Source organism: Palaemon carinicauda, chromosome 43 (assembly GCF_036898095.1).
Source record: "Palaemon carinicauda isolate YSFRI2023 chromosome 43, ASM3689809v2, whole genome shotgun sequence".
In the NCBI taxonomy this organism is placed as follows: Eukaryota; Metazoa; Arthropoda; class Malacostraca; order Decapoda; family Palaemonidae; genus Palaemon; species Palaemon carinicauda.
This window is the reverse complement of record NC_090767.1, coordinates 30269521-30283327: the sequence shown is the minus strand read 5'-3', so window position 1 is coordinate 30283327 and position 13807 is coordinate 30269521. Positions and strand designations below refer to the sequence as shown.

Below are 13807 nucleotides of genomic sequence, written 5' to 3'. Positions count from 1 at the left end.
TATACGAGCGAAATTTATAAGCAAGTTACCCCTAGATTAGTGGCCTTAAGAAAAAGAAAACGGTACAACTTTTGATTTAGAGAAAACTTTATTTAAGGGTAACTATAATATATTTAACGACCACGAATATTTTTTTGTATTTATATAGGAAGTCATTTTAACAAATTTCAAACGTTAATGCCTCTAAGAATATTATCTTCCATAACTTATATAATTGTGTGATATAGCATGAGTAAGATTTACTTGAGAATAATAAAAATATCACCATAAAATGAAAGTAAATGGTATTTTAAGATCTAGGACTTGTAGTTTGGCTATAGACTCCATATAAACCTGCATTAGCCTATGTTTGTTTTGCTATGTTTACAAATATTTACCTTTTAAATGAAGGGAGATGTTATGTAATTACCCTTCTGATTGAGGGTATTCTCACAGGACGTTGGTGGTCGACCTGTCTTGGGAGAGCCCTTGCTGTGATACCTTGATCCATGCTAAAGAAAGACCACCTGCTCTCCAGCCTCCGGCCTCACCTTTCTCTTTTATTTTATAGTAAATTATACAATGTCATATAAAAAAACACTCAAAACCAGCCACATCTAAAACCAAAAGCTTTAGCTACAATTCCATAAAATTTCAAGACTGAAAATCAGCCACGTTTAAAACCTAGACTTTCTTGTTCACACAAGACATCTAAAATAAGGATCCATTAATCGTAAAATATGTGAGTGAACTTACCAACAAGACAACACTCAACCAAGCAACAACATTTAGATCTCAATATTCCCAAAGCGACCAGTACGAAATACAGTAAGCAACTGTTCACCTATAACCCCCTTTTTGTCAGGCAATTAGCAAGCTGGTATGATCCTGGTTAACAGTTGACTTGTTTTACGTCATTTTTCAACATCTCCTTTATTGCCCCAAGATTGATTCTCAATCTTCTACCACTTACCAGTTTGGTAGAATAAATAGCCTCAACCATACTCTTATTATCCACATAAATGATAACAGGAACTACGGCACTGGTGTCAGTTTTCACCAACATTGATCTAAGATAAAGTGCCTCCTCCAATCCTTCCAACAACGCTAAAGTCTCAGCTGCCAAGGTCGATCTAACTACCCTCTTTCTCTTATTTGCATGCCAGGTAAGAGGACTTGATCTATTCCCATCAGTAATGAAAATAACAATACCCAAAGAACTATTAAAACCATCAGGTAAATTAGCTGATGGTGTATCAGTAAAAACATACAAAGACCAAGGATTATCTATGCATGGGAACAGAATACAAGACTCACTCTCTTGTAGCCTTCTCAAAACCTTTCTAGCCTTAACTAAATCGTCCACGGTTGCAGGATTCACTCTAATTGAAAGCCCTATCAGGTCTTGAACCCAAAACAATCCAATTGATGGCACCTACAATAGACCGATAACTTGTCTTCTCAAGTGCTGAAAGTTCCGAACCCCTTTGCGAAAGCCTTTCTTGATCTAATTGCTCCACCTCCACACTATCTACATAACTACTTTGATCAAGCCAAAAACCCTGTTTACTTTGCACTGTTCTAAAACCGACATAAGAAAAATGACCTCCCTCCATACTACCGGCAAGAAACCTTTCTCTCAATGGCTCCATAACTTTCTCCCTAAAAACACTCGTACCTACATGCAAAAAGTCATCTATGAGAGTAAACAAAATGCCCTCAAGTTTTCCCTTCCCAGACAATTTGTAGAATAAACTTGGTTCAATAACACACGGTTGACATCCTAATCTTTGTATCTCCTCCCTAACACTCAAATAAAATTGTCAGGAAGCATCTCCCAAACAATACAGGCACTTATTTTAGTTTCCACAAGACACCCTCCACTCTTACCTCACAAGGAGGATGAATGTATACATCCCTCTTAAGGTCCCTTCCCTGAAGAAAAGCCGATTCAATATCAGTAGTTCTTATTTCCCCCTCCAAACTAGCTACCACTGTCAAAAGCAATCTGATGGCACTTTTACCCACTGTTGGGGAATCACTCTGAAAAGTACTTTCTTCCTCAAAACCCCTCGCCACCAAACGTGCTTTTATCCCAGAATCTTCCTAGTCAGAACCCACCTGGTTGAAATACACTTCTGACCCCCAAAAAGGTACCTCCTTATAAGTCCCAAAGTCACATAGTCTTTTCATCTCCGCTTGTTTTGCTTCCTGACACTCCGACGTGTTCTTTCGGCTTTCGTAAGAGTTGTAGCACATATTTTCCAACAATTATTCTCCTGCACTCAAAGTCTAATTTTAGGAACTGAACGATTCTTACTTTCATTTTCTGCTCCAACTGGCACCTCTGAATGCACCTCACAGCTTTCAACCCTATTACCAGTAGTATCGGCTTCCCTCAAATCCGACTGAGCAAACGATGTCAAGTCTCACTCCACATCACCATCACCATCTAACCCCGCAGCTTTATTACTTATGTTCCCAGCACCATCAGATTTAAGTTTCCCCCTGAACTCCAACTCCTGCTTAATAAGTCTATTGGTGATACTCTAACAATTGCACTCCCATGCCTTACAAAGATCAACCTACCATCCTGACAAATCACATTCCCAGGCCCAAGCCATCGATCATGACCCTCCCGTTTATAAAACACACAATCACCAGGCTGGAAAATCTTCTCTGCCACCCTTACCTTATTCCTCAGAGCCTTCTTCACTCTCTCCTGGCTTTTGTCTGTATGAAGGTCTGCCTAGATGAAGGTAGAGCACTAGATGCCTAGCAAAAACCTCATTGGTGGTCTTGCCCTCCAATGCAGGAACCTTATCAGTCATGATGTTTGGAAGGTTAAGGTTTTCCTCAAAAACCAACTGGTGGCTGTTAAAGCCATTCCACATCTGGAGGGAATTTCTTGCCATAATCGACCGCTTCAACAACACTTCCATAGGAGTTCGATGATATTGAACTTTTAATTTAACAAACATCATGTCAGTGACTGCATGTATTCGCTCACACAACCCATTCTGAAACGGACTTTCAGCAGCTGGTATGTTAATCCTTACATCTAAAACTGAAGCTACATCCCTCATCTCATCTGAACTGAATTCCCCACCATTATCATGCAAAACCCCCTCCATAACCACAAAAGTTCCCACCCAAAGTTTCATTATCTGATGAATCACATTAGTGGTTTTCTTCCTATCTATGAAAGCCGACTGTGTGTACCGAGACCACATATCTATAAGATAAAGAATCCATTTTCCCCCCTGCCAATGTTTCAAATTCATAGCAACAACCTGATTAGATTTTTTTTGCCATGGGCAAACCAACCACTGGTCTAGGTGGAGTTCTCTTAAATTGCTTACACAAAACACAGTTATTCTCAATTCTCTCCCAATCACGGGCATACTGTTCCCGCCAAATCCCAGCATCACTCAACAAACGGATTCTGACGTAGGAAAAATCTAGTTTTGGGTGAGATGGCCATGTCGTCGTGATGGAAGGTTCCTTCCGGCAGCTTCCTACTCTATAATATTTCTGTGAGTGATGTTACAAGAGAATAACCGTCAGGTATCACGGGGTTCTAACCCCCAGAACGGCTATCCGAAGATATCGTGTATAATTAGGGACGTATCGTGAGGAGCGGTTACATATCCTGTCCCCCTATGGTGCCCTCGTTCGTCATCTGATGAGTGATTCCTTTGTTCGCAGCGTTTTCCTGCTTCTCAACATTGGCATCATTACCAAGAGGAATACAATAATGTCCACAAGAAGTAATATTCAAAACTATTGGTTTGCCTAAAATCTCCACAGAGTCATTTTCGATATCCATCTTTACCTTGGCAGTTTCCATAGCCTGCCTTGATAAAGGAATGTCAGAATCAACTATGTCAGTTTTAATTGTGACCTTATTCCCAACTAAGGAAGCCGGTAGACTACACTCCCCAAGAGACTTCAACTGAGTACCCCCTCCAAATTTGACCACCCTATTACTATCTGTGGTCTCGACTAACAACCTATCCTCCTCACTCAATGTACTCAAATAACCCTGAAGCCATGTTTTCCCACAAACGGTACTTGAACATGCACTGTCTAAAATTAAGGCAACACTCCTACATGTACTATAGTTGGGCGCCAGTATGACGTCACATCCCAGCGCCATCTTGTCATTCTTTGTAGAGTTAGCGAGGTGCTACAGATACAGGACGTTTGGGAGGGATCCATTCATCCTTTGTAAAAGGAGGGTGGGTCCATCAGGACGACATGGCTACCTCACCCAAAAATAGATTTTGGGCTCAGGCCATGTCGTCCTGATGGAAGTTTACCAGAGCATTAATGTATCTGTGGATTTCCAATAGTGCCAATAACCGCGGGATAAATTTTCCTTGGTCATCTAGACCTAGAGACACATGGTGTTACCGTCATACACCTTTCAACTGATCATGGACTATGTCAGTGCTTCCTGCACCCTACAGGGAAGAGTCATGGGAGACTCTAGGAAAAACCCAAGGATTGTAAGTTCAATGAACAATCTAGCAAACCAGTTTGTATATTAGTCTCATCATATACATGTAAAACATAGTTTGTATTCTGAAAGGAAGAAATTATGTATTGATTACTGACACCTCCCCTGGTCCACTTGGTGTGTTGTAAGCAAGGTAGACAGATTTTCATTCGTGTAGGAAATTTGTAGTCAGTAAATCAATCAGATATAAAATCAGTCATTACCAGGGACTGATACTTGATACCATAACACATAATTATCAGATTGTTCACTTAGAACAGATATAGAGTATGTTCAGAATATTTTCAAAATAATAGGATAATAAGTGCTCTGACACATTTATTTATATAGCATGCATAGAATTTGTAGGGCAAAATGAGACGCAAAATTCAAAGAAGTGTTTATTGCTAAATAATAGATAGCAAAAATACTGTTCACTTTATAATACAATATAAAATCAAAGAAATTTTTTGGAAATATTGTGTAAAGCATAATAAAATAGTAATAACAGAAAAAGCTGTTTCATCTGGAAAGGAAACATGAAGCCACTGTAAAGGAAATATCGTAGTATTTCATTATTTCACATTTCTGTCGTTACAGTTCATCAACACTTGCGTACTTATACGCATGGCACATGTGTATGTCTTTTATGCTTCTTTCACCTTATACTTAGAACAGTTCATAGTGTCACTACTTAGACACTTCACTAAACATGTCACTCCGTAGGAGGAAACCATGTACACCCTTCACTAAAGTCCCAATTAATGCACTGTTCTTCGCAGAAATCAAGCGGCAGGTTTTAGTACACTACCTGCTGCCACCACAAAATGCTTAATCTCTTGCACTTGTTTCGCGTAGTGCTTGAAGAAAACCCTGGATGACTTCCATCCAGTATCGGAGCGAAGACTTTCAAAACTCATGTTCTGAAAGAATTTCAGAGACGAAGCAACTTTTCTCGGATCATGACCTGCGGGTGTGCTGTCTGGATCCGCTCTGCGAATGAAATAGGTGATCTTTGCCCTTAATTGTTTCAAGGTCAATGTTGAACCTGAGGTTTCTCCTCTGAAAGGCTGTCCTCCCCCAAAGTCTGAAGTTCTACAAAAATAGACCTTTAGGCATTCTACTGGGCATAGAGATGCATCTTCTTTCAGATGGCAGATTCTCCAGGGACCCCACCTTTTGGTGGGCAGCTCATTCTTAGCGAGAAACGCTGGGTCAGGAAAAAGGTTCAGTTCTCCGCAGTCTGTGAACTGAATGTGGCCATCATCCCTCGAAAGGGCCACTATTTCACTAACTCTGGCTCCTGAGGCTAGTGCAAATAGGATTATCAACTTTTGAGTCAAATCCTTTAGAGAGCAATCTTCATTGTTCAAGGTAGAGGCTAGATGAAGAACCTTATCCAAGGACCAAGAAATGGGCCTCGGAGGTGCTGCGGGCCGATGTCGAGCGCAGGCCTTAGGGATCTTGTTGAAGATTTCATTCGAGAAGTCCACCTGGAAAGCATATAGTAGGGGTCTGGTCAAGGCAGATTTACACGTGGAGATCGTGTTGGCTGCTAAACCTTGTTCATGGAGATGAATAAAGAAAGATAAACAGAAATCTGTTGAGATCTCTTTTGGTTTCTTTTCCTTGACGAAGGCAACCCATTTCTTCCAGGAAGACTCGTATTGTCTTCTAGTAGATTTCGATTTGTATTCTTCTAAAAAGTTGATACTTGCCTTTGAAATCCCAAACCTTTTCTTGACTGCTAAGGTGAGTAAATCATGAGATGAAGGTTCCGGGTTTTCTGTGATGAAGCGGAGACAGTCGACTTCTGCACTTGTTGAGTCAGAACTGGATCCGGCAATGGAATCAGCTTCAGTCGTAGTTCCGTTATCAGTGGGAACCATATGCTGTTGGGCCACTTGTGAGCCACTATTGCTGCTGTTCCCTGAAATGATCTCAGTTTGTTGAGGACCTTCAGCAGGAGGTTGGTTGGAGGGAACAGGTAAATCCTGGACCATCTGTTCCAATCTATGGACATGGCATCCACTGCTTCCGCTAGAGGATCCTCGTACGGGGCTATGGATCTGGGTAGCTTCTTGTCGCTCGTCGCGAAGAGGTCTATCTGCAGTCCTGGGACTTTGCGTAAGATGAAGGAGAATGATCTTGCGTCTAGGGACCATTCTGACTCTATTGGGGTGAGCCTGGATAGAGCATCCGCCGTCACATTGCTGAACCCTTGGAGGTGAACTGCTGATAAGTGCCATCTTTTCTTTTCCGCCAGGCGGAAGATGGCCAACATCACTTGGTTGATTTGAGGCGATCTTGAACCTTGTCGATTTAGGCATCTCATTATCACTTCGCTGTCTAGGACCAGCCGGATGTGGATCGAGCAGCGAAGCTTCAGTTTCTTCAGCGATAGAAAAACTGCCATGGCTTCCAGAATGTTGATGCGGAAGGTCTTGAAGAGGGAGAACCAGGTTCCTTGGACTTTCCATTGGTGAGAGTGGCCTCCCCCTCCTTCCTTCGAGGCATCCATGTGAATGGTGACTGAAGGTGGAGGTGGTTGTAGGGGTACCTTCTTCTTTAGGTACTTGGCCTCTGACCCTGGCTTGAGAAGTGATCGCAGACGAGTTGGTATCGGTCTTGTTAGATCTCTTCGAGCGTTTGATGCGTATTTTCTCCAGACTCCTGATGCATCTTTTAATTGTGCTCTCAACACTGGGTCTGTCATCGAGGCAAACTGGAGAGACCCCAACTCTCTCTCTTGTTGCCTTCTTGTTATCCTGACGGATTGAAGGAGTCTCTTCACAGATCCCGCTATCTCTCTCCTTTTCTTTAATGGAATGGAGAGGCAGTGTGACTGTAAGTTCCAGTAGACACCCAGCCATTGGAACTTTTGAGCTGGAGATAGTCGAGACCTTTCCAAGTTGATCTTGAATCCTAGATGTTCCAGGAACTGGATCACTTCCTTGGAGGCTTGTGTGCATTCTTCTTCGGATGCTGCCCATACCAGCCAGTCGTCCAGGTAGGCAATCACCTCAACTCCCTTTAGGCGTAGTTGACGAATGACTGCGTTCGCAAGCTTTGTGAATACCCTTGGGGCTATGTTTAGTCCGAAGGGCATGGCTCTGAAGACATATTGTCTCTTTTGTAGATTGAATCCTAAGTAGGAGGAAACTTGTCGATTGATCGGAACATGCCAATATGCGTCCGCCATGTCTATGGAGACTGCGTATGCCTGTTTGGGCAGTAGGGTCCTTATGTGTTGAAGAGTCAGCATTCTGAACTTGTTGAGTGGTCATAAGTCCAGAATGACTCTGAGCTTTTCCGAATCCTTCTTCGGAACACAAAACAGCCTTCATTGGAATTTGATGGACTTTGCCCTCCTTACAACTCTCTTCTCTAAGAGTTCTTGGACATATTCTTCCAGAATGGGGGTTGAGTGTTGGAAGAACTGAGGGGAAAATTGGTGGAGTTGCATCTCAACTCCACCCCAGTCCATTCTTGATTAAGCTGTGGGCCCAGGGATCGAAGGTCCAGCGATCCCGGAAGAGGAGAAATCTCCCTCCTACTGGAAGCATCTCACTTGGAGTGCTGGTTGGAGGACTTGCCTCCTTGGCCACGTCCACCTTTGTTGCCCCTGCCTCTAGAGGGGCGTCTAGAGGAACCTCGAAAGGAACCTAGAGACTTTGGCCGAAAGGTTGTAGATTGCCTTTCAAAGGCTGGGGTAAAGACAGGCGACTGAGTCGCCACTTGTTGGGGCACCAGCTGGTATGTGGTAGGTGGTTGTGCCACCGTCTGGGGCACCGTGGCCACGGGAAGCTGTTGTTGTTGTCGTGGAGGGCGAGAGGGCACTCTAGGTCATTTAGTTTTCTGTTTGGGTTGGGGACCCTCCTCACTGGAAGACTTCCTCTTGGATGACAAGCCCCACTTGTGGAGGAGATTCCCATTCTCCGTAGCGGCTTTGTCAACAACCTCTTTGACCACTTCGCTTGGGAAGAGGTCTTTTCCCCAGATGTTGGAAGCTATCAGCTTCCTGGGTTCGTGCCTCCCCGCAGCCGAGGCGAACACGAACTCTCTGCAAGCCCGTCTGGCTTTAATGAAGTTGTACAGGTCCTTGGTGACCGTTGCCAAATGAGCTTTGGCAAAGACCATGTACATGTCTGGGGTGTCTGGGACGCTTGCCATAGTCTCTAATCCAGTCTGTAAGGACATAGAGGCGGCAAGTCTCTCCTTCGTCTCCTGCTCCCTGCGCAGGTGGAAGTCCGACAACTTCGGGAGGTCTTCTCCGAACTGACGTCCGGCAATGTCAGCCTCCAGCTTCCCAACCGAGAAGGTGTTATAAACGTCCTTCCAGTCAGCATCGTCAGATGGTAGGGGGAGGGAAAAGGGTCTACACTCTTCAAGTGTAGGACAAGGTTTCCCTGCCTCAACTGCCTTTAAGGCTGCCTTGAACCCTTTCTTCATAAAGGGGAAGGCACGGGAAGAAGCAGCAATGAAGGATGGGTGCTTCGTGCTGAGAGCCGGTACCTTGGAACTAGAGAAGGCCCTCTCCTTCAAGGTCTTAGTGAACAAGGCCTGGGTCTTGGGGAGGTCCTGATGATGACCTCTTTCAGCTCCGTCTCCTCTTTTGAGGGAGGTTCCGTCCTTAAGCGAACGTAACAATCCGGGTAGGCCCCTTTACTGGGCCAGAACTCAACATCCTCTACTGCGACTGTGCCCAGTTTGTCGGAGAGGAAGATCTTCCTTCCTAACATAGGCATGTGTCCAGCATACCTCCAAGGATTGATGTCTGAAAAAGAGGGAAGTTCCTTCACGTTTAGCTTCTTGGGGGCTAAACGAGTAGATACGAGTTGATGCATCTCTGAACGAAGTGCAGCTTCCTTCTCGGATGACTGCTACTTCATGTCCTGAAACATGGACAGAAGGGAAGTTAGCGTATGGCTAATCGTATCCAATTGGGGGGGCGGAAGAGTTCGACGGGACAGGCTCAGTCACCGCAGCCAATGAAACCGAAATAGTTTTGGTTTTTTCGTCGTCGCCTTCAGGAGGTAAGACAGCCTCCTGATCCTGCTCTTCTGCTAGAAGACTGCGTTCCGTATCTTCGGCAACCACCGACAAGTTGTCTTCCAGCTGGATGTCTTTCAAGGCATCTGAAACATCAGATTCTATCGGAATCTGGACGAGGGGGATCTCAGGGTGAGTTTGAGGGATAACTACATCCAAAGATGCCCTAGGGAACAGACAACCTCTCATCCCTTCATTAGGAAGGTATGGGCCAGTGGTGTTCTTCTGGAAACCTCTGACCCATTTCCCAGCGTCTCTCTTGCTGCCTCCCTTGACTCAGTAGAAGGACTGAAGAACACTCGATAGGTTAGGGGAATCTCTGCCGGGAGCCGACAAAGAACCCGAGCCAATCCCACAATCTACCCGTAGGGTCGATTGTAGAATGATGGCCAAGATGTGTGAAGGCTAGGCCAACACCAAAGGACAGCAGGGGAGGGGTAAGGGTCCTGTAGGTGAGGTAGCACCCGGTAGGTCCTACCTAACCTAAAAGATTCTGATCCAGAGTAAAGACAACCTTAGTGGCCAGGGAATTCAATTCCCTAGACTGGGGTAGTCTGAGGATGAGATGGTGGCACCCAGGTCGCTGTCTCAGGTGGATAGGAACAGAATCTAGAGTTGGAGACCTTAAGCAAGGGAAGAATTCAATTCTTCGGCTTTAGGATCTGCCGGCACAGGACTGTCTGCTAGGCCACAGGGAGTTGGCATTATCATATATGCCTTCAGGTGAGGCCTAGGGAGGTCTAGCCTCCTGTATCGGTAGCCTAACCTGACTTAGGAGTAGGAGCGTTGCCTTAATAACGGCCCACCTACACTTCTTGCCACTTTCCCCACTCGAAGCGTAAACGCTATTAGGGGTGTAGATAGCTATGTGGCGTGTCAAGAATACGTCCTCTGATATTATGCGATATCCCTAAAGACAAAAGCCAGGGATATTCGCGCCAGGAGTTAGAATTCTGGATACCTTAAGTAAAATTCTCTGGGATATATCACTGTAGTTAAATATAACCTAGGAAGCTACTATGAAGGAACTTCCATTAGGACGACATGGCCTGAGCCCAAAAAAGGATTTGTCTTAAAATATCTTTTAGGTTACATGAGAAAGCTTATCAATTTTGTTCCGAGACTCATTCCTCGACACCTGCACCAATAAAACGTGTGTTTTAGTAACAAGAACTCTGTTCTGCTCTAAAGTTTTGGTTTATTGATGTTTTAAAGGACTTTAAACCAAGAGATTTAATATATTGTTAAAAGCTATAAAATATTTTGGTTTTCTTATTAGAGTGAGTTTATTGGGAGCTGCTATAGCTGCAAATCTGTCATTATTTTGACTTCACTATATTTTTGCCATCTTGTCATGTGGAAGTTAAACATTGGGATAATATTGGTTTCGTAACTTAACCTAATATAATTTCCTGTATAGAACAAATTTATCAAGTATCAACATAAATATTATGAGAAACATTAAGTTATTCGAGGTAATTATAAATGAAATTAAAATATTAGGAATGGCTATTTTATTAAATCAGTAAAATTTTACATAACACTACCAGTAGCAGTCTTAGTTTATTTTATAGAAAATGGAACACTAATTTATACATTTATTTTTTCATCACAACACACACACATGAAGAATTATACAACAATGGATTAAACAATACTTTTGACAAGATAGAGAGGCATCCTTTATCACTAAGAGAGCATGACACAGTTCTTTACCAGACATGAAAGAATGAAGGAAGTGGCTAATAAGTCTTCCACACAACTCCACCATCAAACAAATAAAAGCTCACTCACCTGAAAAATAAAAACAAAAGGGAAGAGTCACCAAAGAAGAGAGAATTGCAATTTCCTCTCTACTTCTATGGTGGCTTTACAGAGAAGTCAAAAATATTGGCTGTGGATGAGAACGGAGCAAAAGACATTACCACACTATGATCAACTCAAAGAGGAAGCTCTCAACACAATCATCCTGCGTATAACTTACAGTGGTGAAGAATTAGGTGCCAACCGTGACTACTTAAGTCTTCCACCAATAAAATATACTCTTCTACAATATATCAAATATTCTGCTTTTAAAATAATCATAAGAAAGTCATCACACATAGTTAAACCGTAAGTTATTAAGTTCACATCGTATGGCTGTGCTCTACAAAAAAATAAAAAAAATAAAAATATACTCTGCAATACTGACCCTATTATTATTATTATTACTTGCTAAGCTACAACCCTAGTTGGAAAAGCAGGATGCTATAAGCCCAAGGGCTCCAACAGGGAAAGTAGCTCAGTGAAGAAGGGAAATAAGGATGAATGAAATATTATAAGAAGAGCAACAATATCAAAATAAATATCACTTTATATACTATAAAAACTTTAACATAACAAGAGGAAGATAAATAAGATATAAGATAAAACAGTGTGGCTGAGTGTACCCTCAAGCAAGAGAACTCTTAGCTTACATGATCAACAAAGCACTCCCAGCTAATCTGGAAACAAGTGTGGGGTGCCCGGGTCATAAACAGTATACTGGAAAATGTTCCCTTTCTTGTCTGTCTCTGTTAAGGGAAAACACCATCTTGTTCAAGGACAATATCACTGAAAACTGACGACTGATTCTGGCTAATATCAACAAAGACAGACTTAATAATCCGTAAGAAACCGGCAAGGAAATACAATTTCATACTTCATACTAATGTTGTTAATATTTTCTTAGGTCTGCTGAAACATATTCAAACTTTCTGTGTATCTCTATGCTTATAAAAATCTCCTAACTGCTATACGGCATTGCGTATAGTGTTCTTATAATAACAGGACAATGAAAATGAAATATACACAATGTGTCATATAGCAGCCAAGAGCTTTGTTTTAAGCATCGAGTTGGAGAGAAATTTTAATAAAGTTTTAAGTATGCTTATCCAAAGCAATGAAAAGTATCCTATACATTCAGATCTTCCCAGACAGTTCCATCCTGTTTGTAATACTAGGCAGGCCTTTCTCCATCATGAGGCTCAATACTGCCCAGTGTTCTGGAAGTTTTATTCCAGCTGTGACCAAGTTATGGAATGATCTTCTTAGTCAGGTGGAGTAGTCGAATCTAGAGAACTTCAAAAGTTCAAACTTGCAACAAACTTTTTTATATTGAATAGGCTGATGTAAGTCTTTTATAGTTTATATATGAAATATTTGTTTTAATGTTTTTATATTTTATATTAAATGTTTTTCACTACTTATATCGTTTATTTATTCCCTTATTTCCTTTCCTCACTGGGCTATTTTTCCTTCTTGGAGCCCTTGGCATTATAGCATCTTGCTTTTCCAACTAAGGTTGTAGCTTAGCTAGTAATAATAATGACTGTATCAACTTTGAATACCTAAACACAATTTAGTGGAGGACAATAGATGTGCTATGACGTGTAAAAATTGATGTGGTTCGTTGTGTGCAATACGACAAATGTGATCAGTGGACATGATTTCACGGCAGCAGGTGAGGGACAAAATGTGATGGAGATCTAGAAAAGACGAGAAATACAAGACCTGTTTTTATTCTGTTTGGGTTGCTTCATATCAATAAAAAGACGTACAAACAAGTACAGGAAAGTGCGAACAAGGAATTAATAAAGGAGGAGGAACTATATAAGGATATGTTACAGAAAACACAAGAGCTCGACCAGAGATGCCAGAGTTGGAAGGAAATTTACAGAATTACTGCAACAAAAGCAGACAGAAAACTAAAATAAAGATATATAACGCTAATATTGAAGAAAAGAAGTGTAGAAGCTAAAAGGAAAGGTTGGAGACATCGATTGAGGTGGCGGAGAGTACACAATTCTAGGACACTTGAACAGCTATGAGGAGGACCTGAAAGAGATGAACAAATTTCAGGAAAAAGACCTTAATTCAAGAGGTAGGTGAAAGAAAAAGGAAGAGCCTAATGACAGAGAAAGAGAAAGAGAAAGAAGAGAGAGAATGGGAAGATAAGGGAAGCAATTGAACAAGTGAGATGAGGATGAATGGGTAAAAGGTGGACAAAGACAAGGGGAAGGAAACCAAGGAAGAGAAAAAAGCCATAAAATTATGGGGAATAATAGACATAGGAGGTAACAATGAAGTACCCAGAAGGAACAATGAGAAATGGAGAAGGAAACAAGCAATAAAGCAGAGTACACAAGGCAGGTACCAGAGGGGGAGAAATGGGAGATTCACCCATGAAAGAAGCTATAGCGATCAATACGGCCAATGCTAGTAGAAGAGGGGAGAAGGCGCCTCAGTAAGGGATAT

General features: G+C 42.2%; 1 protein-coding gene and 1 long non-coding RNA gene across 2 annotated transcripts; both read right to left on the bottom strand.

The window, feature by feature from the left end:
- Positions 1–2672: 2672 nt before the first annotated feature.
- Positions 2673–3383, bottom strand: LOC137633775 (uncharacterized). The gene has a single exon (XM_068366019.1). It carries the CDS (start codon positions 3381–3383, stop codon positions 2673–2675), a length of 711 nt encoding a protein of 236 aa, XP_068222120.1.
- A 7648-nt stretch (positions 3384–11031) lies between these two features.
- LOC137633501 (uncharacterized) lies at positions 11032–13807 on the bottom strand. The gene is made up of 2 exons (XR_011042257.1): positions 11989–13807; positions 11032–11326 (listed from the first exon to the last, which is right to left on the bottom strand). It is a non-coding gene; the product is annotated as an uncharacterized lncRNA (long non-coding RNA).